This window comes from Dama dama, chromosome 12 (genome assembly GCF_033118175.1).
Source record: "Dama dama isolate Ldn47 chromosome 12, ASM3311817v1, whole genome shotgun sequence".
In the NCBI taxonomy this organism is placed as follows: Eukaryota; Metazoa; Chordata; class Mammalia; order Artiodactyla; family Cervidae; genus Dama; species Dama dama.
The window spans coordinates 80,753,241-80,775,693 of NC_083692.1; the positions used below are offsets into that span (position 1 = coordinate 80,753,241).

General features: G+C 53.0%; 3 protein-coding genes and 1 non-coding gene across 11 annotated transcripts; 2 read left to right on the forward strand and 2 right to left on the reverse strand.

Annotated features, from left to right (window-relative positions):
- Positions 1-2,052: 2,052 nt before the first annotated feature.
- PSME2 (proteasome activator subunit 2) lies at positions 2,053-5,365 on the reverse strand. 2 transcript variants are annotated; one of them, XM_061157867.1, is made up of 11 exons: positions 5,219-5,365; positions 4,877-4,909; positions 4,373-4,435; positions 4,049-4,135; positions 3,914-3,944; positions 3,730-3,827; positions 3,113-3,181; positions 2,890-2,957; positions 2,667-2,721; positions 2,282-2,368; positions 2,053-2,192 (listed from the first exon to the last, which is right to left on the reverse strand). In XM_061157867.1, exons 1-11 carry the CDS (start codon positions 5,264-5,266, stop codon positions 2,112-2,114), a joined length of 720 nt encoding a protein of 239 aa, XP_061013850.1. In that variant the 5' UTR covers positions 5,267-5,365; the 3' UTR covers positions 2,053-2,111. The 2 variants fall into 2 exon arrangements, with proteins under 2 accessions (XP_061013850.1, XP_061013851.1); XM_061157868.1 differs by lacking the exon at positions 4,373-4,435.
- Positions 5,366-6,131: 766 nt separating this feature from the next.
- RNF31 (ring finger protein 31) lies at positions 6,132-17,029 on the forward strand. Of its 2 annotated transcripts, XM_061157847.1 has the most exons (21): positions 6,132-6,519; positions 6,606-6,752; positions 6,903-7,058; positions 7,280-7,339; positions 7,443-7,518; positions 7,753-7,924; positions 8,511-8,898; positions 9,073-9,360; positions 9,608-9,856; positions 9,956-10,141; positions 10,253-10,459; positions 12,667-12,840; positions 12,924-13,022; positions 13,116-13,205; positions 14,646-14,760; positions 14,854-14,972; positions 15,245-15,358; positions 15,499-15,556; positions 16,212-16,308; positions 16,606-16,774; positions 16,887-17,029. In XM_061157847.1, exons 1-21 carry the CDS (start codon positions 6,328-6,330, stop codon positions 16,938-16,940), a joined length of 3,210 nt encoding a protein of 1,069 aa, XP_061013830.1. In that variant the 5' UTR covers positions 6,132-6,327; the 3' UTR covers positions 16,941-17,029. The 2 variants fall into 2 exon arrangements, with proteins under 2 accessions (XP_061013830.1, XP_061013831.1); XM_061157848.1 differs by lacking the exons at positions 15,499-15,556; positions 16,212-16,308; positions 16,606-16,774; positions 16,887-17,029 and having other exon boundaries at positions 15,133-15,248.
- On the reverse strand, positions 12,252-12,324 carry TRNAG-UCC (transfer RNA glycine (anticodon UCC)). Its single transcript has one exon. It is a non-coding gene; the product is annotated as a tRNA-Gly (tRNA).
- A 146-nt stretch (positions 17,030-17,175) lies between the features above and the next one.
- Positions 17,176-22,452, forward strand: IRF9 (interferon regulatory factor 9). 6 transcript variants are annotated; one of them, XM_061157859.1, is made up of 11 exons: positions 17,176-17,664; positions 18,416-18,596; positions 18,870-19,053; positions 19,284-19,414; positions 19,503-19,602; positions 19,706-19,777; positions 20,616-20,734; positions 20,840-20,957; positions 21,046-21,229; positions 21,785-21,900; positions 22,025-22,163. In XM_061157859.1, exons 2-10 carry the CDS (start codon positions 18,417-18,419, stop codon positions 21,861-21,863), a joined length of 1,167 nt encoding a protein of 388 aa, XP_061013842.1. In that variant the 5' UTR covers positions 17,176-17,664; position 18,416; the 3' UTR covers positions 21,864-21,900; positions 22,025-22,163. The 6 variants fall into 6 exon arrangements, with proteins under 6 accessions (XP_061013842.1, XP_061013841.1, XP_061013840.1 ...); XM_061157858.1 differs by lacking the exon at positions 21,046-21,229 and having other exon boundaries at positions 22,025-22,452; XM_061157857.1 differs by having other exon boundaries at positions 20,616-20,957.
- Position 22,453: the final 1 nt, after the last annotated feature.

The window sequence follows — 22,453 nt, forward strand, 5'->3', positions numbered from 1 at the left end:
TGGCTGTCATGGCATGTAACAGCCCCCACCCTGTTCTTTAGGATGACTTCCTAAGAATAGGATGGATCTCTAATTCATCTTTGTCTTCCTGGCACCCCTCCCTTTCCTATCACCACATTCACATTTAGTGTCTGGACACAGGTGACACTTGAAAGTAAAAGTGTTAATTCTCAGTCGTGTCTGACTCTCTGTGACCCCATGGACTGTAGCCCACCAGACTCCTCTGTCCATGGAACTCTCTAGGCAAGAATATTGGAGTGTTGTGCTCCTCAAGCACCTGGTCGCCTGAGCTGGTCGGACCTGGGAAGGGCACAAAATGCAGGCCCAACTGCGTCTGTGCCTTTGTGGAGTACCCGAGAACCTGAACCTGAGCGGCTTAGACCTGGAAAGTGCATGCAACCCAGGGCCCACTTTAGACAGTTCCCCTGCAGAGCAACCTGGAGCCTGAGCAGTGTAGACGGGGAAAGCACACACACTGTGAGAAGGGGCAAAGCCAGTGTGGCCCAGACACTGCGAGCACACCCCACACAGTCCAGTGATATTTATTTGCAGTGTTCCTCCCTCCCCGCAGCACAATTGAACAAGTGAGCCTAAATAAATGACCACCTTCACCCCCTTGCATCAGAGAAGGCAATGGCACCCACTCCAGTACTCTTGCCTGGAAAATCCCATGGACAGAGGAGCCTGGTGGGCTGCAGTCCATGGGGTCACTAAGAGTCAGACATGACTGAACGACTTCACTTTTCACTTTCATGCATTGGAGAAGGAAATGGCAACCCACTTGTGTTCTTTCCTGGAGAATCCCAGGGACGGGGGAGCCTGGTGGGCTGCCATCTATGGGGTCGCACAGAGTCAGACACGACTGAAGCAACTTAGCAGCAGCAGCACCAGCAGCAGCCCGCTTGCATCAGGGCAGAAATCAGACACTGAAGAGACTTGCAAACAGAGAAAGCCAAAATAAGAGGGAATCGCTTTGGAAGTGACAAGTGCAACAGATTAAAACCCGGTAGTTAGCATTGACTACATTGGAAGGGGCCTATAGACCTTGAGAAGAAGTATAAACTGGATCAAGGAACTATCTGAAACTGAACTGACCCCACACTGCCCTCAACAGCTCCAGAGAAATTCCTAGATATATTTTACTATTATCATTTTTTAATTTAAAAAATATTTAAGTTATTACTCCTTTAATTTTCATTTTTAAAAACTACTATTACCTTGCAAAAAAAGACCATATTTTTAAAGCAAATTTCATATATATTTTTTATAATTGTTGTGATTTTTTTTTTTTAATATTGTATTTCTGAGAGTCTAACTTCTACTCTAGATTTTTAATCTTTGCTTTTTGGTATTTGTTATCAATTTTGTACCTTTAAGAATCCAATCTTCAGTACCCATTTTTACCTAGGAGTGTGATTATTGGCTTGATTGCTCTCTCCCCTTCTGACTCTCCTTTTTATCCCCCTGGTCGCCTCTGTCTCCTCCCTCCCCCTTCTCTACTTAACTCTGTGAATCTCTTTGGGTATTCCGGGCTGTGGAGAACACTTAGGGAACTGATTACTGGCTAGATTGGTCTCTCTCCTTTTGACTCTCCCTCCTCTCCTGGTCACCTCTATCTCCTTCCTCCCTCTTCTCTTCGTGTAACTCCGTGAACCTCTCTGAGTGTTCCAGACTGTGGAGAGCAAATAGGGAATTGATTACTGGCTAGATTGCTCTCTCCCCTTTTGATCCCCCCTCTTCTCCTGGTCACCTCTATCTCCTTCCTCCCTCTTCTCTTCTCCATGTAACTCTGTGAACCTCTCTGTGTGTCTCTCACTGTGGAGAATCTTTTCACCATTAACCTAGATGTTTTATCATCGATGATGTATGGATGGAGAAGTCTTGAGGCTACTGTAAGAATACTGGAGTGGATTGCCATTTCCTTCTCCAGGGGATCTTCCTGACCCAGGGATCAAACCTGGGTCTCCCACAATGCAGGCAGATTCTTTACCATCTGAGCCACAAGAGAAGCCTAGGTGACGACAGTACATGTTTTTTTTTTGAATGAATGACACACACCAGAGGTTATCTACACAAAGTATAGGTCATTTATTTCCCTCCTAACCCTGGGCTCAGTACATAGATGGCTTCTCTTCACCCTTTGGGTTGACAATTTTCTCCAGGTTGCTGCTGATAATATGGTAAAGCTCAGCCTGGAAGAAGGCCAGAGGGTACAGTCAGTTTCTTGGCCTTTCCCCTGCCTCCCTCATCCACCTCCCTTAAGGGCTTACTCCAGACTCACATAGAAGGCCCTCAGGTCCAGCACCATGGCCCTGAGCTCCCCATAGACTGCCTCGTCTCGTTCGTGCACCAGGGCCCGGTAATCCATCTGGGATGTGGGAAGCAAAGCTGAGTAAGCCCCATAGGAAGGTGGGACACTAGTCTGGTTTCCTCATATAGGGAATAGGTAACTTGAGGAATGAGCCCCTTCTCGGCCAAGAAATGGGATTCCCACAGAATCAGAGAAAGGAGTCAAGGTTTGTGAAGCCCAAATCAGTTTTCCTGGGCTTAATATACTCCACATTGGAAAGGTCATAAACAAGACAAAGAGGACCTCTATCCCCACTTCCTCCCCCGCCCCCACCCCAGCCAGCCTCAGCTAAAAGGCTGGTAGACTATGTACTTACTACATGGGTCTCCTTAGAGGCCTTGGCCACAGCATCCCCACGTTCTGAGAAGTACCTGCCAGAAGCAAGAGGAATAACCACAGGAATGACTATTCAGAGAGAGAGAGCTACTCCCTCAGACCCTTCCCAAAGCCCCACTTCATCCGAATGGGCATGCTCAGCTTTGGGAGTCCCAAATAAACGCCCCTGCAGACTCCCATACTAGCCCTCCAACTGTTCTCACTTGGAAATAGTTGTCTGGAAGGCTTCCACTTTGGTCTTGACTGCATTTACCCTCTCCAACACCTTTTCCTGTGGTGATAAAAGAGATGGGAGGCAAAGAAAACACTTTATCTCCTCCCTCCTTTGCTCACTATCTCCCACCTTCTTCCAGGTCATGTCCAGCTCCCGTCCCTTACTCTCCAAGTCTCTCCCTGCTCTCAGCATCCTGACATACCCTTTCTTACCTGGATTGCCACCCCAAAGTCATTTCCGTCCTCAATTTTGGGGATCAGGTGCTGGATCCATGTGATCACCTACATTAAAAGATATCATGTAGGAATCATTCAACAAACTCTGTTCTTGTTACTGCTACTTCCTAATAAACCTATATTTAACTGAGTACGTATTATATGCCAGGCACTGTGCTATGTATTATATATCTCATTTAATCTTCACAACAAGCTTTCAAGGTAAATATTCTTATTGTACCCACTCAACAGATGAAAAAACTGAGTCACAGGATGTCTAAGTGACTTACTTAAAGTAACCAGTTAGGTAAGTGATAGAGTCAGGATTCGAACCAAGGCAGTCTCCCTCTAGGGCCTACGTTCTTAAACCGGCTCACTATATCAGAGCGCCTGTGCTGCATATCTGGTACAGCAGTAGGCTCAGAGGTTATGGAGGTGGACACAGCACCATCTGATTTGGGGATGTGATCCCCATTGTGATAAACAAAAGGTATCTAAACACAAACACAGAAGGAAGCTTCCTATTTTGGGAATAGGTTCCTGAATGAAGGACTTGAATCTCTTAGGGCCTGGCCTTGCTTGTCTTTTCTATGTCCCCCAGTTCCCAGGCTTACCAGAATGCATTTTTCTTTGAGAGTCCAGACTTCTGGCTTAACCAGGGCAAGCAAGGCCAGAATCTTCTCATTCCCAGGGAGAAAGCCGCACTTAGGGACTGTGAGAAAGAGGGGATTTAGATCCTTTCTCATCCAACAGTCAATGTGCCATTTCCCTTTCCCTAGCCACCTCTTCCTCTCTTACCTTCTTTCTTCTCCTGCTTATCTGTTTCCATCTAAGGGAAAAAGAGGGGACGTAGTTTTAGAAAAGTCATGGAGGTTGGAGGGCCATCATTTACACTGCATTTATAGCCAGAGCCCTACACCCTGAGCACCTCACCTCATCATCCTTGGGTGGGGGGTCTGGAATAGGGATGTCCAGTGGGGCCCGGAGAGAATTCAGGTCAGTCACATTGAAGGAGTCCTCCTGCACAGAGCTCACTGTCAGGGGCTGCCCAGCCTCTTCCCCCTCGGCCTGGGTCAAGCCTTCCCTTTACACATCACACCCACCCTCTGCCTCGGAACCTAGGCTCAGGCTTCATGTTATTCTAATGTCTACCACGTGCAACTGTACTCTGCATTCAGAATGCAGTTGTTAGCTAGAGAGAGTGGATGAAGAGGAGAGAGGCAATGGGATGGGGCAAGAGGAGTTCACACTACTTACTTGCAAGAGCTGATTAAGGTATATGATTTTCTGAGGCAAGAATCTGTAGAGGAATTCCTCGGCCTGTGGGTTATATTGCAAGGGTCAGAATCACAGAAAGCATTCAGTGAGACGTCTGAGAAGTGGGACTGGAAGGGCCTTTAGAAATCACTGATTCTAACACTTACAAATGAGGGAACTGAAGCCCTGAAAAGTGAAGGGACTTGCCCAAGCTGGGATGCAGCAGAACCGAGGTTAGAATTGTGGTATTCATTCGTACTTTGGGGCCATGGCTTTTCCCTCCACACCAAAAAAGGGGAGAGGAAGTGAGGGAACTGAAGAAGGTTTTAAGAGAGGTCAAAGTAAAAGTAGAGATCAATAATTAAGAGCTTATCTTGGGTGGAGGTTTGATAAAGTAGGGCACGGGGCGAGGGTGGGTTTGGGGATCAGTCTGAGAAGTTGCAACCCTCAAGTATTGGCCTTAGATTCTGGGTTAAATCGCTTGAATCCTGAAGACGTACTTACCTCCTGGAAAAGATTTTGCCTGAAGACATCCACCTGCACAGAGAGCAGTACCCGGATGTCGGTTAAGGGTCTCAGTTGTCCAGAGTAAGATCCCACCCTCAATGGGATGCCCTCCAACTTGGCTCAATTCTTCCGCACCACAAGCCAGATTTCCCTGGAAGCCTATGCTCAGCGCAGAGATAGTCCAGAGAGCAGGTATCTGTAATCTCCCGGGGCAGAAGTGAAAGCACTTAGAGAGGTTGGGAGATTTCTCTGGCACGGCCTCGTTCCCCGGAGCACCCAGCTTGGCCTCCATTCAGAGGGGCTCCCCAGCCCCTTCCTGGCCTCCCGGTCCCCCGTTACCTGTTTGCGGGCTTCCCCGCTCAGGCGCACCCCACAAGGCTTGGCCATGCTGCTCCAGTTGCTGCTAGATCTCCGGTCCCCCAGTTCGCCGCCTGGGCTTTCGCTTTCGCTCCCGACGTCCAGGCCCGCCCCCCTCAGCCCCGCCCCTTTCCTTCTCTTCCCCCTCCCCCTGGAAGGCAGCAAACCGTAGGGAGCCCCTCTGCCATTCTCAGCTTGTGCGAGTAGGAGAGGCGGTGCTGACTGGTCACAAGCCCGGGGGCTGCCCGGGGGAGGGGCTAGGACAAGTGGAACAGGCGGAGACCGAACAGGGGCTGTCTCTCGAAGGGGAGAGGCTTAGAGGGAAGGGAAAGGACCGCCCAAGGATAACCAGGGTTGGGGTAGGGATAAGGGTGGGAGAGTGGGAAAGGGGGTGCTCAGTGGTGTGGCTCCCCCAGGAAGGCTCGACTGCGGGGAAGGGTCAGAGAGGGATCAGAGTGAGTGGGAGAAGTAGTAGGAGGGAGAAGGTATAGAGGATATGGAAGAAGGAGAGGGGGCTTCCTCCTGAAGGGCACTCTATCTTCAAGACTGACAGAAGGGGCTTGACGGGCTCAGGCTGGCCAGAGTTGAGTCCCCAGCTGAGTGGGATTTCCCCAGTGGGGTGCGGATAGAGAGGAGGACTTTGAGGGGGAATAAAGTAACCCCGCACCGGGGGCTACCCCGAGAAGGGTGGAACCAGCCTGGACCAACGAGGGGAAGCGAGCTAGAACAAGGTTTACTGCCTAGACGCTCTGGGGGAGGAGCCAGGGACTATTTACCATTATAATTGGCTGGGCCTTCATGGTCACGCCCCCTGACTTCCTGGCCCCACCCTCTCTTAAGTTTAAACTCCGCCCGTTCCTCTGAATTTGGGTCTCAATCCCGCCCTCTTTCCTAGTACTTCCTGTTCCCGCTAACCCTGGCATGGGGCCCGGGGCCGAAGAGTGAACGTAGCCTGAGTGACCCCGGGCGTCCGCACCGGCCAGGATCGGGCCGGGAAGCCAGACCCCAGACGCTCCGGACGGTGCGCGGGCTGTGCACAGCCTGCGCCCGGTCCAGTTTGGCAGCGGGCCGGGGCTGACTCCTGTCTCAGGATGCCGGGGGAGGAGGAGAAGCGGGCCTTCCTGGAAGCCCGCGAGGAGCTAGCGAGCGCCCTGAGGAGGGATTCCGGCCAGGCCTTTACGCAGGAGCAGCTCTGGCCACTACTGGGCACCTCTCTGCCGCCAGAAGCCCGTTACCTGCAGCTGGATGCTGCACGCCTGGTCCGCTGCAACGCTCATGGGGAGGTGAGGCCCGCCCCGGCTCGGGAGGAGGACAGGGGACCTGAGGCTGTGTCGGGGCTCACAGCTCTCTGCTCTCTGACTGCTCCCAGCCCCGAAACTACCTCAACACCCTCTCCACGGCCCTGAACATCCTGGAGAAATATGGCCGCAACCTCCTAAGCCCTCAGAGGCCTCGGTACTGGCGCGGGGTCAAGTTTAATAACCCTGTCTTTCGTTCTACGGTGGATGCTGTGCAGGTGAAGCCCCTGGACCCCTAATGGGAATAGGAAACTTAGCCTGGGCAGGGGGTTGGCTAGAAAAGGCCTGAGGCTGTGCTGAATGGGTTGAGTCCCAGCCCTATTGGGAAGGGGGCCTGCTGGGCGGTGACTGGTTTGCCTGTGTGGCAGGGGGGCCGGGATGTTCTGCGATTGTATGGCTACACAGAGGAGCAGCCAGATGGGTTGAGCTTCCCTGAGAGGCAGGAAGAGCCGGATGAGCAGCAAGTTGCTACAGTCACACTGGAAGTACTGCTGCTTCGGACAGAGCTCAATCTGCTGTTACAGGTGAGGTATCTCTAGTCCTGAGGACTTAAGCACCAGGTCTGGGGAGCCTAGCCTAACAACAAGGCCAGTCTGGGGACTCTCATACTGCTGAATCACAGGCATAGTCCTGTAACTTGGGATCTCTCTGTACTTTTCACTCTGTGAATGTTGGGGGACCAGGGCTTTGAGGGAGGGTCTTGTTCTAAGGCTATAGGTGGGAACTCTTCTCATCTTGTTTGCAGAATGCTCATCCAAAACCGCAAGCACTGGAGCAGCTGCTGAAAGACAAGGTTGAAGATGATGTAAGGAAGGCAGGAATGGGGCTCTGGGGCCTGGTGAACAAAGGAAACCTGTTGTGGGCCTGTGTCCCCAAGCCCTTACTCATTCCCTGTCCTTTTTCCTCAGCTACTGCAGCTCTCAGAGTTTGCCCCCTTACTGAGAGAGATTGCTCCCGGCCCCCTCACCATACCCTCTGCTGCAGGTATTACTGTTCTGTATTAGGGGGAAGGAGTGCTAGTAGATCATATTGATAGAAATTTCCTCTTTTTTCTTGATTATCTCCCTTTCTTTTAAAAAAGAGATTAAGATTGTTTCTTTGGGTAGAAAGATACGTTGAAATAGTAGTCTGTGATTTGTTTCCCTCCACAGCTGATTCAAATCTAATCTGGTCTTTTGTAGAAAGATATTCTGTTCTTCTTTCTCTCCCATTCTCCAGGCTCCACTCCTGGCCCCTGCTTCCTCTGCGGTTCTGCCCCAGGCACGCTGCACTGCTCAACCTGTAAACAGGCCTTGTGTCTAACATGTGATCGCCTCTTCCACGGACACCCAGACCGTGCACATCACCATCGCAAGACCCTGCATGGGGCCCCTCAGGCCGTTCACCCCAGGTACGAGATCTTCTTTTCTGAGTGGGAGCAAAATTGAGAGAACTTAATATTCCTCGAGTCTACTATGTGCTGGATATTGTGCTAAAGACTGTTTCATAGATGCCAAGCAGCTGGCTCCTGCCTTTCAGGAGATCATAGACATACATACCAAGCAAGATATACATACCAGTCATAGCAAAATAGATTGTCATGGTGTGCGAATAGGTAGTGGGAGGAGGCACCCTAGTCAGAAGGATCAGCTCGATCAGTTGGCAGTATTTTAAGCCTCTAATAGGGGTGAGGCTGAAAATCCCAAGGCCTGAGGGTCCTGGTAGGCTACAGTCCATGGGGTCGCAAAGAGTTGGGCACGACTGAGCGACTTCACTTCACTTCACTTCAGGGGTGAGGCTGAGATATTTACCAGCCAGACCTGAACTTTAAGCTGTCATTTCAGTGTTGAATAAGCTATGACTGTGCGAGTGTTTCAGGCAGAGAGGATAACATGTGCAAAGGCCAGAGCCATGTGCTGTCCTGCAGGGTATGAGGGGGGCCCATGGGTAAGGGTCCTAGGCACCCCCTCAGCAGGCCATGTCTATTTTTCCAATAGCCTACCTGCCTCAGCTCCACCACGGCCTCAGCCAGCCTCCGTGCCGACCCTGGGAGACAGCTCTTTTTCTCCCCCCGATCCTGCAAGTGCCCGTCTGCTCTGGCCCTGTTCTGCCTGTGCCTTATTAAATGAACCTTGGGCAGTACTCTGTGTGGCCTGTGATCGGCCCCGAGGCTGTAAGGGGTTGGGTCTGGTAATTGAGGGTCCCCAAGGAACTGGGGGCCTAGAATCTGAGCTTTCCCGGGGTCACTGGGCCTGCCAGAGCTGCACCTTTGAGAACGAGGCTGCGGCCGTGCTGTGTGCCATATGTGAGCGACCTCGGCTGGCTCAGCCTCCCAGCTTGGTGGTGGATTCTCTGGATTCCAGCATTTGCCCGAAGCCCCTTCAGGTATCTTGTTCCTGGTCTTCTCATCTCTTTATTTGCATCTGTGACCACAGGCCGTTCTCTACTTCTTCATCCCCTGTTTTCCCTTAGTTCCCCGGTATCTTTCCCCAAGCTTCCTATATGTCCATTTTGAGCCTTAGCCAGCCTTCGATAGGATAATTCTTTCTGCCTTTCCAGCAGGGGGATCCTGTGCTTTCCTCTGTCCAGACTCCAGTGTGGTACTGTATTCACTGTACCTTCTGCAACTCTGGCCCTGGCTGGGTGTGTGCGATGTGCAACCGGACCAGCAGCCCCATCCCAGTACAGCAGACCCCCCAGCCCCATGCCAGCTCTTCGGAAGAGCGACAGGAACCAGGGCCTCCACGACGCGTCAGTGCCCCCGTGACCTGTTCCTGCGGGGACCTTGAGCAGCAGCGCCAAGACAAGATGAGGGAGGAAGGCTTCCAGCTGGTGATCAAGATCCGGGTGAGGACTTGGGCCTGGGATGAGCTTGTCAGGGAAGGGAGAGGCTGCAGTTGATTGATGGGAGTTCTCCAAACCTGTCACTGTCAGCAGCAGCTGCGTGAACCCTTCCCCCAGGGCAGGTGTCAGACTGTGCACCGCTCACATGATCCATGGTCTCAAGCACTGTCAGCATTTTGGTTCAGGCTGAGGCGGTAGTGGAGTGTGCCCTTCCCGATGGGCTCTCTATCTGAGCGGGGCTGTTTCTTAGGAAGGGGAAGCTGGAGGTGCCTGTCCAGAGGAGGTCTTCTCGGCTCTGCAGTACTCGGGCACCGAGGTGCCCCTGCAGTGGCTGCGCTCAGAGCTGCCGTATGTGCTGGAGATGGTGGCTGAGCTGGCTGAACAGCAGGACCCGGGGCTGGGCGCCTTTTCCTGTCAGGAGGCCCGGAAGGCCTGGCTGGATCGTCATGGCAACCTGGATGAAGCTGTGGAAGAGTGTGTGAGGACCCGGCGGAGGAAGGTATAGCAGCTGGGCTGGAGGTGAGGCAGGGTTGAGGGCTGTGGATCTAAGAGCCTCTCACACTCTGATTCACTCCTTCTCGCCCCTCCCAACTCACAGGTGCAGGAGCTCCGGTCCCTGGGCTTTGGGCCTGAGGAAGGGTCTCTTCAAGCCTTGTTCCAACATGGGGGTGATGTGGCACGAGCCCTCACTGAGCTACAGCGCCAGCGCCTAGAGCCCTTCCATCAGCGCCTCTGGGATAGTGGCCCTGAGCCCACCCCTTCCTGGGATGGGCCAGATAAGCAGGTGCTGGAAGGAGGTGAAGAGCCCACTTAGTAGGGCTGAGGGCAGGCTGAAGGGTAGGCTCCCTGGGGTCTGACAGCCACATCTTCCCTCTCCACCTGAATCGCCTTGCAGAGCCTGGTCAGACGGCTTTTGGCAGTCCACGCACTCCCCAGCTGGGGCCGGGCAGAGCTGGCGCTGGCACTGCTGCAGGAAACACCTAGGAACTATGAGTTGGGGGACGTGGTGGAGGCCGTGAGGCAGAGCCAGGACCGGGCCTTCCTGCGCCGCTTGCTTGCCCAGGAGTGTGCCGTGTGCGGCTGGGCCCTGCCCCGCAACCGGGTGAGTCTCCACTGCCTCCGGCCTTAGAGTCGCTCTGTTCCCTTTGGACGTCCACTCTACCCCGGGTCCTGTCTCTCATGTTGTCTTTTGCTCTGCAGTTGCCCATGTGCCCCTGAAGGCTTCTGGGAAGGGGAGAGCAGGAATAGGCCACCTCTCTCTCTTTTTTTTAAATGTTCTATTATGGGAAATTTCAAGTATGCAATAGTAGAGAAAATTGGATAAGAAATTCAGCTTCCCTCCCTCCACTATGTATTCGTCATCAAGCTTCAACCATTATTAATGTATGGCTAATCTTTACATATCTACACAGGATTATTTTGAAGCAAATCTCAGACATCAAATAGTTCACCTGTAATATTTCCATATCTATCTCTAAAAGATAAAACTCTTTGAAAATACAGGCACAGATGCCACTGTCATGCCAAAAAAAAATTACCAGTAATTCTTTAATGTCATCATCAAATACCCATTTGGTAGGGACAGGCCCCTCTTATCTCCTGAGCCCCTTCTAACTTAACTCTAGGTCAGAAGTGGTGGTTCTTTGGCCAAATACAGCCCAGGTTAGTTAGGCTGGCTCTGTGTTTTTGTTTGTTTTTACTTTTTATTTTAAAATAATTGTAGATTCACAGAAAGTTGTAAAAATAGTATAGTCTTGTGTGCTCTACACACTTCCCAATGGTGACATCTTATATAATTGTAGTGTAGTGTCAGGACCAAGAAATAAATAAATAAATATTGGTACAATGTTAGCTAGACTGCAGACCTTGTTCATTTTGTGCGTGGATGTGTATGTTTGTTGTTCAGTCACCAAGTCGTGTCCAACTCTTTGAACCCCATGGCACACCATGCCTCCCTGTCCCTCACCCATCTCCCAGAGTTTGCCCAAGTTCATGTCCATTGAATCAGTGATACTATCCAACCATCTCATCCTCTGTCATCCTCTTCTCCTTCTGCCTTCAATCTTTCCCAGCATCAGGGTCTTTTCCAGTGAGTCTGCTGTTCACATCAGGTGGTCAAAGTACTGGAGCTTCAGCTTTAGCATCAGTCCTTCCAATGAGTATTCAGGGTTGATCTCCTTGCTGTGCAAGGGACTCTCAAGAGTCTTCTCTCACACCACAGTTCGAAAACATCAATTGTTTGGCTCTCAGCCTTCTTTACGGTCCAGCTGTCATATCTGTACATGACTACTGGAAAGACTATAGCTTTGACTATACAGACCTTTGTTGGCAAAGTGATGTCTTTGCTTTTTAATACACTGTCTAGGTTCGTCATAGACAGAGAAGCAATCATCTTCTAATTTCATGGTTGCAGCCACCATCCACAGTGATTTTAGAACCCAAGAAGAGGAACTCTGTCACTGCTTCCACCTTTTCCCCTTCTATTTGCCATGAAGTGAGGGACCGGATGCCATGATCTTAGTTTTTTTAATATTGAGTTTTAAGCTGGCTTTTTCACTCTGCTCTTTCACTCATGAAAAGGCTCTCTAGTTCCTCTTCACTTTCTGCCATTAAAGAGGTATCATCTGCATATCTGAGGTTGTTGATATTTCTCCTGGTTTATGTGTGTACTTGTGTGCAATTTTATCTCACATGTAGATTCACGTAACCACCTCTACAATAAAGATATCACAAAAGAATCCCTTTGTGCCACAACTTTGTAGTTGTAACCTTCTTCCCCTCCTCCTGTCATATAGCAACCACTAGTCTGTTTTCCATTGCTATCGTTTTATCATTTCAAGGATGTTTGTGTGTTTGCTTTTTGTGGCCACGCCACATGGCTTACAGGATCTCAGTTCCCCAACCAGGAATTGAACCCAGGTCCTCAGCAGTGGAAGTGTGGAATCCTAACCACTGGACCACCAGGGAATACCCCCCTCCCTTTTTTTCCTTTTTTAATTAATGGTGTCTTCTTTTTAATTTTTATTTTCTATCGGAGAATAGTTGTTTTACAACGCTGTGCTAGTTTCAGGTGTAGAGCACAGAAAAGTGATTCAGTTATCATGTGTTTGCTTTTAATTGACTGAGCATGCCTTTAGAGGGTCTTCCCTTTACATTAGATCTCACCATTGTCTATTTTTTTTCCATCTGAAGGTCTTCAGACATTTAGGTTGCCTGCCCAGTTGTAGCAGACACCAGGCCACTGCCCCTTCCACCGGCTGGCAGCTATAGCTTCTGACCCCTCCCCTCCCATCCTCTCCCCTCCACCAGATGCAGGCCCTGACCTCCTGTGAGTGCACCATCTGCCCCGACTGCTTCCGCCAGCACTTCACCATTGCCTTGAAGGAGAAGCACATCACGGATATGGTGTGCCCTGCCTGTGGCCGCCCCGACCTCACCGATGACACACAGCTGCTCAGCTACTTCTCCACCCTCGACATCCAGGTAGGGCGGTCCCTCGGACTCAGGGTGCCCTGGGCTTTGAACAGGAGCCTTGCCCACCCGCCACTTTCTCATCCTGTCCCCAGCTTCGAGAGAGCCTAGAGCCAGATGCCTATGCACTGTTCCACAAGAAGCTGACTGAGGGCGTGCTCATGCGGGACCCCAAGTTCTTGTGGTGTGCCCAGGTCAGTGGGCTGCCCAGAGTTGCTGACCGGAAGGAGGGGTGGTGAGTAGCACGTGGTGAAGCCTTAGACAGATTTATGCTCTTGCACCCACAGTGCTCCTTCGGCTTCATATACGAGCGTGAGCAGCAGGAAGCAACATGTCCCCAGTGTCACCAGACCTTCTGTGTGCACTGTAAGCGCCAGGTGAGGCACATCTAAGCTTTGGAATACCTGCTGAGCTACTGCAGGTGCTGTGTTAGACTTGGGGTTTGCTACAGAACAGAACAGACAAGCTCTCTGGTCTCAAAGAGCTTACAGACTAGCAAGGGAGGGAGGGGGCAAGGTTGAGGAAGGGAGAGAGAACAGAAGTATATACATCACTATGTGTTCTATGAAGAAAACAAATAGGAATCTGAGGTCAGGAATAACAGAGTGGACCTACCTGGTACATGGGAAAAGAGGTTAGCTAAGTCTTCTCTAAAATGGCTTGATTTAGGAACTTCCCTGGTGGTCCCGTGGTTAAGAATCCGCCCTGCAATCAGGGGTTCAATCCCTGGTCGGGGGACTAAGATCCCACATGCTTTGAGGCATCTGAGCCTATGTCCCACAACTAGAGCCCCAACAGCTTGCCACAACTAAGACCCATCAAAGCCAAAAATAAATAAATATTTAGAAATAAATGAAATGGCTTAATTTAAGCTCAGGCCTGAAAATTAAGAAGTCAACTATGCAAAAAGTATTTGAGAGAGAAAGAAAAAAACACAGGAAGGCCAAAGTCCAAAAAAGCGTTGTATGGCTGGAGCCTCGAGAGCGAGAGTGAGAGTGGCAGGTGGTCTGAGAGGAGCTGGCTGCCGGATCAGGAGAGGTCATGATGAGGCCGAGCGAGGAGGGGATGGGCCTTTCCTTCTCTGTTTGGGCTGTCCCATGGGTCATGTAAGATCTTAGTCCCCCAGTTAGGGATCGAACCTGCGCCCTCTGCGGTGGAAGTGTGGAGTCTTAAGCACTGGCCCACCAGGGAAGTCTCAGGTCCTTTCATGCTAAGACTGGACAAGGGGTTATGCACTCTCATTTACCTTTAAAATTTTGAATATTTGAATGGATTCCTAGTCTGAGTGAGCCCAATAAAACTGTTTATTCTTCATAAAAAAAAAACTCAAATATTTTATACCAAAAATCTGCATCTGTCTTATGAAACACAATAATAAAGTGAACACCTGCCACCCTACCTCCAAACTTCCAAGCTAGAACACTCCCAGTGCAGTTGAAGCTGCCTGATTTATGCATTCAAAGGCACACTGGCTGCTGGGTGGAGGCTGAACCACAGGGAAGCAGGAGTGGAGGCAGAGAGACTGGTCATCAAGGCAAGTAACCAAGGCGAGAGCTGGCCTGGCCTAGAGTAAAGCTGTTCAGAGTAGGGATAAAGAAAAGGGGAGCTGGGCTGGAGTGACAGCAACAGGACTTGCTGGTGAATGTGTCAGGTGTGAAGAGATGAGAGAACCAAGGCTGGCCCTTCAGTTTGGTGTTGGAGCACATGGTGGATGGCAGTGCTGTATACTGAGTCAGGGCCCGCTGGATCTGAGTGGGGTGGCCAGCAAGAAGGGCCTGGCATGGAGCTTTCATGCGAAGCTTGCTTCCTTCTGGCAGTGGGAGGAACAGCACCGAGGCCGGAGCTGTGAAGATTTCCAGAACTGGAAACGCACCAATGACCCAGAATACCAAGCCCAGGGCTTGGCGATGTACCTTCAGGAAAACGGCATAGGTAAGGTGCCCAGTAATCTCTCATTGCGAAGAATGACACTCTCTTCCTGGGGCCTGAGGAGCAGCCCCAGCCCTGACCCGCTGACCCTTGCAGACTGCCCCAAGTGCAAGTTCTCGTACGCACTGGCCCGAGGAGGCTGCATGCACTTTCACTGCACCCAGTGCCGCCACCAGTTCTGCAGTGGCTGCTACAATGCCTTTTACGCCAAGAATGTGAGCCCCCAGGACTGGGATGGAAGGGGTAGCAGGGTGGGGGCTCCCGTGAGGAGTGAGGGGCAGAGGCTGTGGAGGAACAGCCCAGGGGAAGAGGAGACCTGTGCGGGGTGAGGTAAAGCACCTCTCTCTGTCCCCTCCCCTCTTCTGCTTGCTCCAGACCCTCCAATGTCTCCATCTCCCCCACCCCTAGACCCCTCATGCAGGGGTTCCTGAGAGGCCAGGACCCCAACAGTTTCCAACTGCCCCTCTCCCATCTGGGTTTCCACCAGAAATGTCCAGACCCTAACTGCAGGGTGAAGAAGTCCCTGCACGGCCACCACCCCCGAGACTGCCTCTTCTACCTGCGGGACTGGTCTGCTGTCCGGCTCCAAAAGCTACTTCAGGTCAGGTGGCCAACTGGGCTGGTTCACCAGCTGCCCAGGAGAGGAGGCAGGATGTAGGGTGGCAGGAAGGGAAAGGTCGGATGCGGAAAAATCAGCAGGCTGGCATCCAGGGAAACTAACTCCCATCCTTCTGCCCTCAGGACAATAATGTCATGTTCAACACAGAACCCCCAGCAGGGGCCCGGGCAGTGCCTGGAGGTGAGTGTCGGGCCAGGCCTGGGAGGAGGCCAGAGGAGGGGCTGGGCTCCCGCTGTGTGATGGATGAAGGGGAGGCTTGGGTCTGGGGTTGAACCAGGATGCAGAGCCCGTCCTGTGCCTGCTTGTTGTCCCGTTTGGTGAGTCAGCCTCCCCGGGCTGTTTCTTCCTCTGTGAAGCAGGGGTTGTGTCCAATTTACAGCCCAACTCTTTTATGTAAGGACACATTCAAGCGCCTGGAACCTTGATGCTAATTTTATTCTCCCATTCCCAAAGGATAGTAATTCATTAATTAACTCAATGGCTATTTAATGAGACTTACTAGTTGCACTGTTTTAGGTTCTGTGAGGACAAGAGAAAAGATGTTGCATGTGATTCTAATCTATCCCACTTCTTACCATCTACATAGAGTAAGACCATCACAGAATAAGCTAACCTTGTAAGAGCTTAGCTAAACGCAAAGACAGCCTGGTCCCTGCTTCTGTATCACAAGTGGTCTGCAGAGTGGAATCTGTTTCCCAACACCTCCCCTGCCCCACTTAGAGCAGGGACTCCTGTCCTCAGTCCTCTTCCTAGAGGCCACCTCCCACATTCTCCTGGGCCTTTGTGGTCAGTGGCCTCCTCCAGACAAAGGATCCCTTCCTTCCCTTACCCCTAGGTGGCTGTCGAGTGATGGAGCAGAAGGAAGTTCCCAACGGGTTCCGGGACGAAGCCTGTGGCAAGGAGACTCCCGCTGGCTATGCTGGCCTCTGCCAGTGAGTGCCAGGCGGGGCATGGAGCTTGGTGTTATGGGGAACAGGAGAACTGGGGATGTGCCTGGGCAGAGAAGTGGGCCTCTGGGAGCAGTGGGTCCTGTGAGAAGTAGGAGGGAGGGGGCCCTCCAGGCAGGGGCCCAGCAGGCAGCACACACAGGTTGGCAAGTGCCTACAAGAGCAACAGGCAAGGGGCGTCCATCTGGTTCTTCCGAGTACGCTAGTGCCCAGCACGGTGCTCAGCACACTCAGTTAAAATCAGCCAAACAGAACAAATATTCTACCCTCTCATCTCCCCAGGGCGCACTACAAAGAGTATCTTGTGAGCCTCATCAACTCCCATTCACTGGACCCAGCCACCCTGTATGAAACGGAGGAGCTGATGACAGCTGCTGAGCGCTACCTGCACATGCGCCCCCAGGCACTGCCTGGGGAGGACATCCCCACCTACCACGCCCGCTTGTTACAGGTAAAGCCTCCCCGCCAGCCTTGCCTCTGACCCCACTCTCTAGGAGTCCCCTTTCCGCCCTGTGTCTGAGTCCCAGGCTTCTAGCATCATCGTCTTCTCTCTCTTTCTGCAGAAGCTGATAGAAGAGGTGCCCTTGGGACAGAGTATCCCCCGCAGGAGGAAGTAGCTGAGGGCGAGGGTCCCAAAGAGGGGCCTGTGGTTCGTCTCCCACAGGAACAACTCCAGCACCAATAAAGAGGCATTTCCTTGCCCAGGCTTCTTGGTAGTCCTTCTTCCTTCCTGACCCAACCATCTGGGGGCACCAGGGAAAGGGGAGTGGGGTGAACAGAGCTTTGTTATAACTTGTTGGTAGACAAGGGCAACCCTCCCCATCCAGCCACCTGGCCTGGACTTCTTCCTCCCCTGCCTCCTTTCTTTCTTTCATTGAATTCAGCTGATATCTGGGCTCACCTAGTAGGTACCAAGCAGGCACCATGGGGGGAATATAGATGGGCAAGTGGTACAGAGCTATCCAGAGGCCCCAGGCCAGACTCCAGGACACTGCAGCCTCCCAGGGGAAGCAGCAGTGTCACAGACGTCAGATACAAGCAAGGGGAATCTTAAGGGAGGAAAGGGAAGGAGCCTGAAGCAGGAGAGGCTCTCCTCCACATTCTGACCTCAGGATTCCGAAGATAAGGTTCTCAGATGCTGCTTCCCCCTGGTGGTAACCAGTTGCCCTGCAACTCGGAGACCACGTGATTTCAGGGAAAAGGCCCTCCCTGGAGGAGAACTGAAACTTAGGGTGGGGACTATAGGAAGGGGCGGAGAGATACAGAAGCTGCCCAGCTGGGAGGTGAGCTGAGCTGAGCTGAGGTCCGCTGAGCCCTGGGACTGCCCGCACAGCAGCTCAGGTAAGATTAACCAAAAATGGGTATCAGCTTTGGCCTCGGTTTGGAAAGCCCTGGCCAGACTGGAGGTGGTGGGTAGGGGCTTCTGCAGACCCCTCTGCTAGACTGAGGAATAGACAGAAGGCCTGTGAGCCAGGGAGCTAGAAGTTTGGCCTGAGTGAAAGACTGATCAGGGGCCGGTGTCCCAAGCCCTACAGGCCAAGGACAGGAGGACCTGCTATGGGGCTGTTTGGGGAAGAAGATTGCCCCATTTGCTTGTTTTCTTGCCTTCTGGCCCTGCCCACTTCCGCCGCAGCTCTGCCCCAGCCCCCAGCTCCCTGCCCCACCTGCTCCTGGGTCAAGCACAGAGGAAGTTTGGGGAACATCAAAGAAGTTGTGAGGGTGGTGGGTGAAGAGGGTTGATGAGACATCTCAGAAGCAGCTACTGTAAACACTGGGGATCTAGACAGGACAATCTCACCTGGAGCAGGACACCAGGGGAATTCTCTTCCAAACAGTAGATTCCTGAAAAATATCAAGACCAATGCCTAGGATTTCCCTCCAGACGTCACATCTTGGGATGTTAAAGTATTTTTGATACTTGCTAGTGATGGCAGAAATGAAACAATTCAACCTCAGAATTTTGAGATATGTCTGGAGACAAAATATAAATGGGATCTCCGGGGGCCCTGGCCAGAAGCCAACCCCAAGGGCCAGGGCCTCACTCTTCCCAAAGTGTCAGTTCCTCTGACACTTCTGTTGCTCTTATCCCTAGGATGGCATCAGGCAGGACACGCTGCACCCGAAAGCTCCGGAACTGGGTGGTGGAGCAAGTGGAGAGCGGGCAGTTCCCAGGAGTGTGCTGGGAGGATGCGGCCAAGACCATGTTCCGGATCCCCTGGAAGCACGCAGGCAAGCAGGACTTCCGGGAGGACCAAGATGCCGCCTTCTTCAAGGTGAAAGGCCTGGAAACTGGCCTCTCGGAGGGAGGGATGGAGCACACACTGGCGCTGTCACCCTGTAGGGTGACAAATAAAGGGGAGATTGGAGGGTAGGTCTAGCCCCACGCAAGATGAAAAGGCAAAACTCAGCATGGATCTCACGGTGGCAACAGCTGAGCATAAACCTAGCACAAGCCCTTCTGTGTGAGCGCTCGGGCTGTACATCCATGAAGCCAGCTGGGTCAATGGTCCATTGCCAGTGATCTCTTCACTGCTGCTATCTTCTAGGCCTGGGCAATATACAAGGGGAAGTACAGGGAGGGGAGCTCGGAAGGCCCTGCCATCTGGAAGACTCGTTTGCGCTGTGCTCTCAACAAAAGTTGTGAATTTGAGGAGGTTCCTGAGATCGGCCATAGGGATGGCGCTGAGCCCTACAAGGTGTACCGGCTGCTACCACCAGGAACTGTCCCCGGTGGGTGTCCCTCTGCCCCACCACTCCTAAAATCAGCAGCCAGGGGTGGAGTGTGGGGGGAAGGGTGGAGTTCTGTGCCTCCCGGGAGCAGGCAGGCCTTCCAGGCCCCTGTCCTTGGGAAGAAAGTTCCCTGCCCAGTCCTGCCCATCCTTTCACTGCCTCCTGTCTTCCTCCTTCCTTCTGTGCCCACTTAAGGCTCTGACATTTGCCTCCCTCTCAACATTCCACAGCTCAATCAGGGACCCAGAAATTACCATCAAAGCGACCCCACAGTTCTGCCTCCTCTGAGAACAAAGAGGAAGAGATTACCGCAAAGAACTGCATACTTAGCCCCTCCTCGCTCCAGGAGCCCCCTCAGAATGTGAGAGCTGGGGAGGGAAGCGGATGGGTCCGAGGGCAGAGCAGTGACTGGGGGCGAGGTGGGCCAACCACAGGAACTGTGTCTGCAGGAGATGGTGGAGACCAATGGGGGAGCTGGCCGTGTAGACTTTGGGAGCAGCGGGAGCAGCGGAAGCAGCAGCAGCAGCAGCAGCCCTGAGCCTCAGGAAGGTACCAAGGGTCCTGCCTCTTGCGTCATCCTCCACACCACACCCTCTGGCCCTTGGACTCCCCAGTCCACTCTGAATGACCAGTACCTCTGCCTCCCTTCCAGGTAGGGACACAGCTGAGGCTCTTTTCCAGGGAGAATTGCTGTCCCTGGAGCTTCTGCCCCCTCCAGATTCAGGTACTTGGCGTTTCTGACTCACCCCTGCCCCTGTCCCCCTTCTTCGTCCTAAGGCCATGCATGTGTTATCTAATCTGTCAGGGCTGGCAGCAGGGTCCCTGACCCAGAGGCACTGGATTCTAGGCAGCATGCCTGCCAGATTCCAGACTCCAGACACAGCTCACTTCTCAAAAATACCCCCTACAGAGTCTCTTCCCTGGAAATCCACTTTGAGATGTTGATTCTGTGGGTTAAGTAGAGGCCTGGTCTCTGGGACCCTCTTGTAAACTGTAAGACCCTGGGCATTAAGGCCTCAGTGGAAACCTATGTATTAGCTCCTCTCCTGAGTGCTGGGAGCCAGGGAATTCCCATGGTGTAGTGGGAAAGAATCTGCCTGCAATGCAGGAGGCCTGGGTTTGATCCCTGGATCGGGAAGATGCCCTGGAAAAGAAAATGGCAACCTGCTCCAGTATTCTTGCCTGGAAAATCCCGTGGACAGAGGAGCCTGGAAGGCTACGGTCCATGGGGTTGCAAAGAGTCAGACACGACTGAGCACACACACACATAAGGGCTGGGAAAGCATGAGTGGAAGACCCCCTGGCTGCTGAGGGTTGGGGGGTGAGGATAGGAAAGGCAAGGTCTTCTCTGTCCTCAGAAGGCACAGCTGCTGCCCCTACCTCGCAGCCTGCCTGGTGGTCACCAGCCCTCCTTTGGTCTCTCTCTGTGAGCCCCACGTTCCTCACCAGCAAAATGAGGATGTTGAGTTTGCAAGGCGTCCCTCTTCATTTCTCCAGAACTTCCTGCCAGTCAGTGGGGCCCCGGAAGGGCACTGGGGCAGCTGGCCTTTCTCTGTCTGCAGACTACTCGCTGCTGCTCACCTTCATCTACAACGGGCGTGTGGTGGGTGAGGCCCAGGTGCAGAGCCTGGACTGCCGCCTCCTGGCTGAGCCCTCAAGCTCCCAGTGCAGCATGGAGCAGGTGATATTTCCCAAACCCGGCCCACGTGAGCCCGCCCAGCGCCTGCTGAGCCAGCTGCAGAGAGGGGTCCTGCTGGCCAGCAACTCCCGGGGCCTCTTTGTGCAGCGCCTCTGCCCCATCCCCATCTCCTGGAACGCGCCCCAGATGCCACCTGGCCCGGGCCCGCACCTACTGCCCAGCAACGAGTGCGTGGAACTCTTCAGAACCAGCTACTTCTGCAGAGGTGAGGCTGCTCCAGCCAGGCACCTGAGCCCCTTCCCCCACCCCCGCTCCCCGCCTCTGGGCCGGCCGTCACCCTGCGCTCCCTCTAGCCAATCCCCCAGCACAGTCCAGGCCTGGCCCCTGCACTTGTGTGGTGCACATCCCAGGGCACAGCCCTAGCAGCCCCCCTTCCTGGGCCAAGACCACAGAAGATGAGGCCCAGGTGGAGCCCAGCACCATAATAGCGCATCTCAGGAGCGCCACCACATGGAAGCGAACCGTAATTACAAGAAGGTGCGCTTTGCACCACACCCCCGTCCCCCGCCAGACACACTCGCACAATGACCATCCACACACTTGTGTGAGCTGCGCATGTCACATGTTCTCGGGCTGCCCTCGGGTTCCCCCTCTCCCAACCATGCTGAGAATTCCACTTCCTGCCTCCATTCAGCTCTCAACTGGACTTTGGGCCTGGGGCCAGGAATATAGGGGATGCAGAGAGTGAGTGTGGAAGGGAGTGGTCAGGCAACCAAGGTGTGGCACGCCTGTGTTAGCAGCCAGGACTGCTGCCAAGCAGACCCTGAGCTCCCCCAGCAGAGAGGTTTCAGGGTGTGTGACGCTCGGCTACCCCTAAAGGGGGCCCCTTTCCCTCTTTGTCCTCAGGTGAGTAGCAGTTTAGTTCCTAGCACAAGAGAGCAGTCTCACCACCCCCGGCTCCTGCTCTAGCCTTGGTCTCTGAGTAGCCCCATTGCCACCCCTCTTCCTCCCTTATGGGTTCCTCCTTCATCCCTCCCTGCCTGGGGCCTTCTGTCTTCTCTTTCTTCCAACTCCTGGCCTTTTCTCTCTCAGACTTGGCCAGGTATTTCCAGGGCCTGGGGCCCCCACCCAAGTTTCAAGTGACACTGAATTTCTGGGAGGAGAACCCTGACCCCAGCCACACCTCACAGAGTCTGATTGCGGTGCAGGTGAGTCAGCAGAGCCCGCACAGGGGAGGTGTATTCCAGAGAAGGGCACCCTGGGGAAGAAGCCCCGGGGTATAGCATCCGGCCCTGTGGTGCTCACCGACCCCTCTCCCACCTCTCCGCACAGATGGAGCAGGCCTTTGCCCGGCGTATGCTGAAGGAGACCCCAGAGGAGCAGGCGGCCACCCTGTCTCTGCTGCAGAGCCTGCAGGACCCGCTGCCTCCTCTCCTCTCTATCCCGCCGGTCTTCTTTGAGACGGCCTCAGCCTCCTTGCTGTCGACCTGCCTCCCACAGTGACTGTTCTCATTGGTGGTCTGTGATGACTTTGTCCCTCAATTCCTCATGGACACCGAATGGTGGGGAACTCAAGAATGACTTTTTTTTTCAATTTTGAGATATACCCTCTTTCATGTCTGAGGAGCTGAACAGGGCAAGTCCAAATGGTGTGAACTCAGCAGGCCTTTCCCTCCGCCCCCAACCCTAAAACCTGGCACTTTATATTTTCGTCTTAGATCTTCACTAAGGATTTAAAATAAAATGTTACTGAAAAAGGAC

Bases quoted from the DNA above. Each gene is read 5' to 3' on its own strand.
- PSME2 (XM_061157867.1), bottom strand. From the start codon at position 5,266: ATGGCCAAGCCTTGTGGGGTGCGCCTGAGCGGGGAAGCCCGCAAACAG. The intron at 4,436-4,876 runs GTAAGTACGTCT...TATAACCCACAG, and splicing joins GGCAAAATCTTTTCCAGGAG to GCCGAGGAATTCCTCTACAG. The intron at 3,182-3,729 runs GTAAGCCTGGGA...CTTTTAATGTAG, and splicing joins TCAAAGAAAAATGCATTCTG to GTGATCACATGGATCCAGCA.
- RNF31 (XM_061157847.1), top strand. From the start codon at position 6,328: ATGCCGGGGGAGGAGGAGAAGCGGGCCTTCCTGGAAGCCCGCGAGGAG. The intron at 6,753-6,902 runs GTGAAGCCCCTG...CCTGTGTGGCAG, and splicing joins CTACGGTGGATGCTGTGCAG to GGGGGCCGGGATGTTCTGCG. The intron at 7,925-8,510 runs GTACGAGATCTT...TTTTTCCAATAG, and splicing joins CCTCAGGCCGTTCACCCCAG to CCTACCTGCCTCAGCTCCAC.
- IRF9 (XM_061157855.1), top strand. From the start codon at position 18,312: ATGGGATCTCCGGGGGCCCTGGCCAGAAGCCAACCCCAAGGGCCAGGG. The intron at 20,958-21,784 runs GTGAGGCTGCTC...TTTCTCTCTCAG, and splicing joins AACCAGCTACTTCTGCAGAG to ACTTGGCCAGGTATTTCCAG. The intron at 21,901-22,024 runs GTGAGTCAGCAG...CTCTCCGCACAG, and splicing joins AGAGTCTGATTGCGGTGCAG to ATGGAGCAGGCCTTTGCCCG.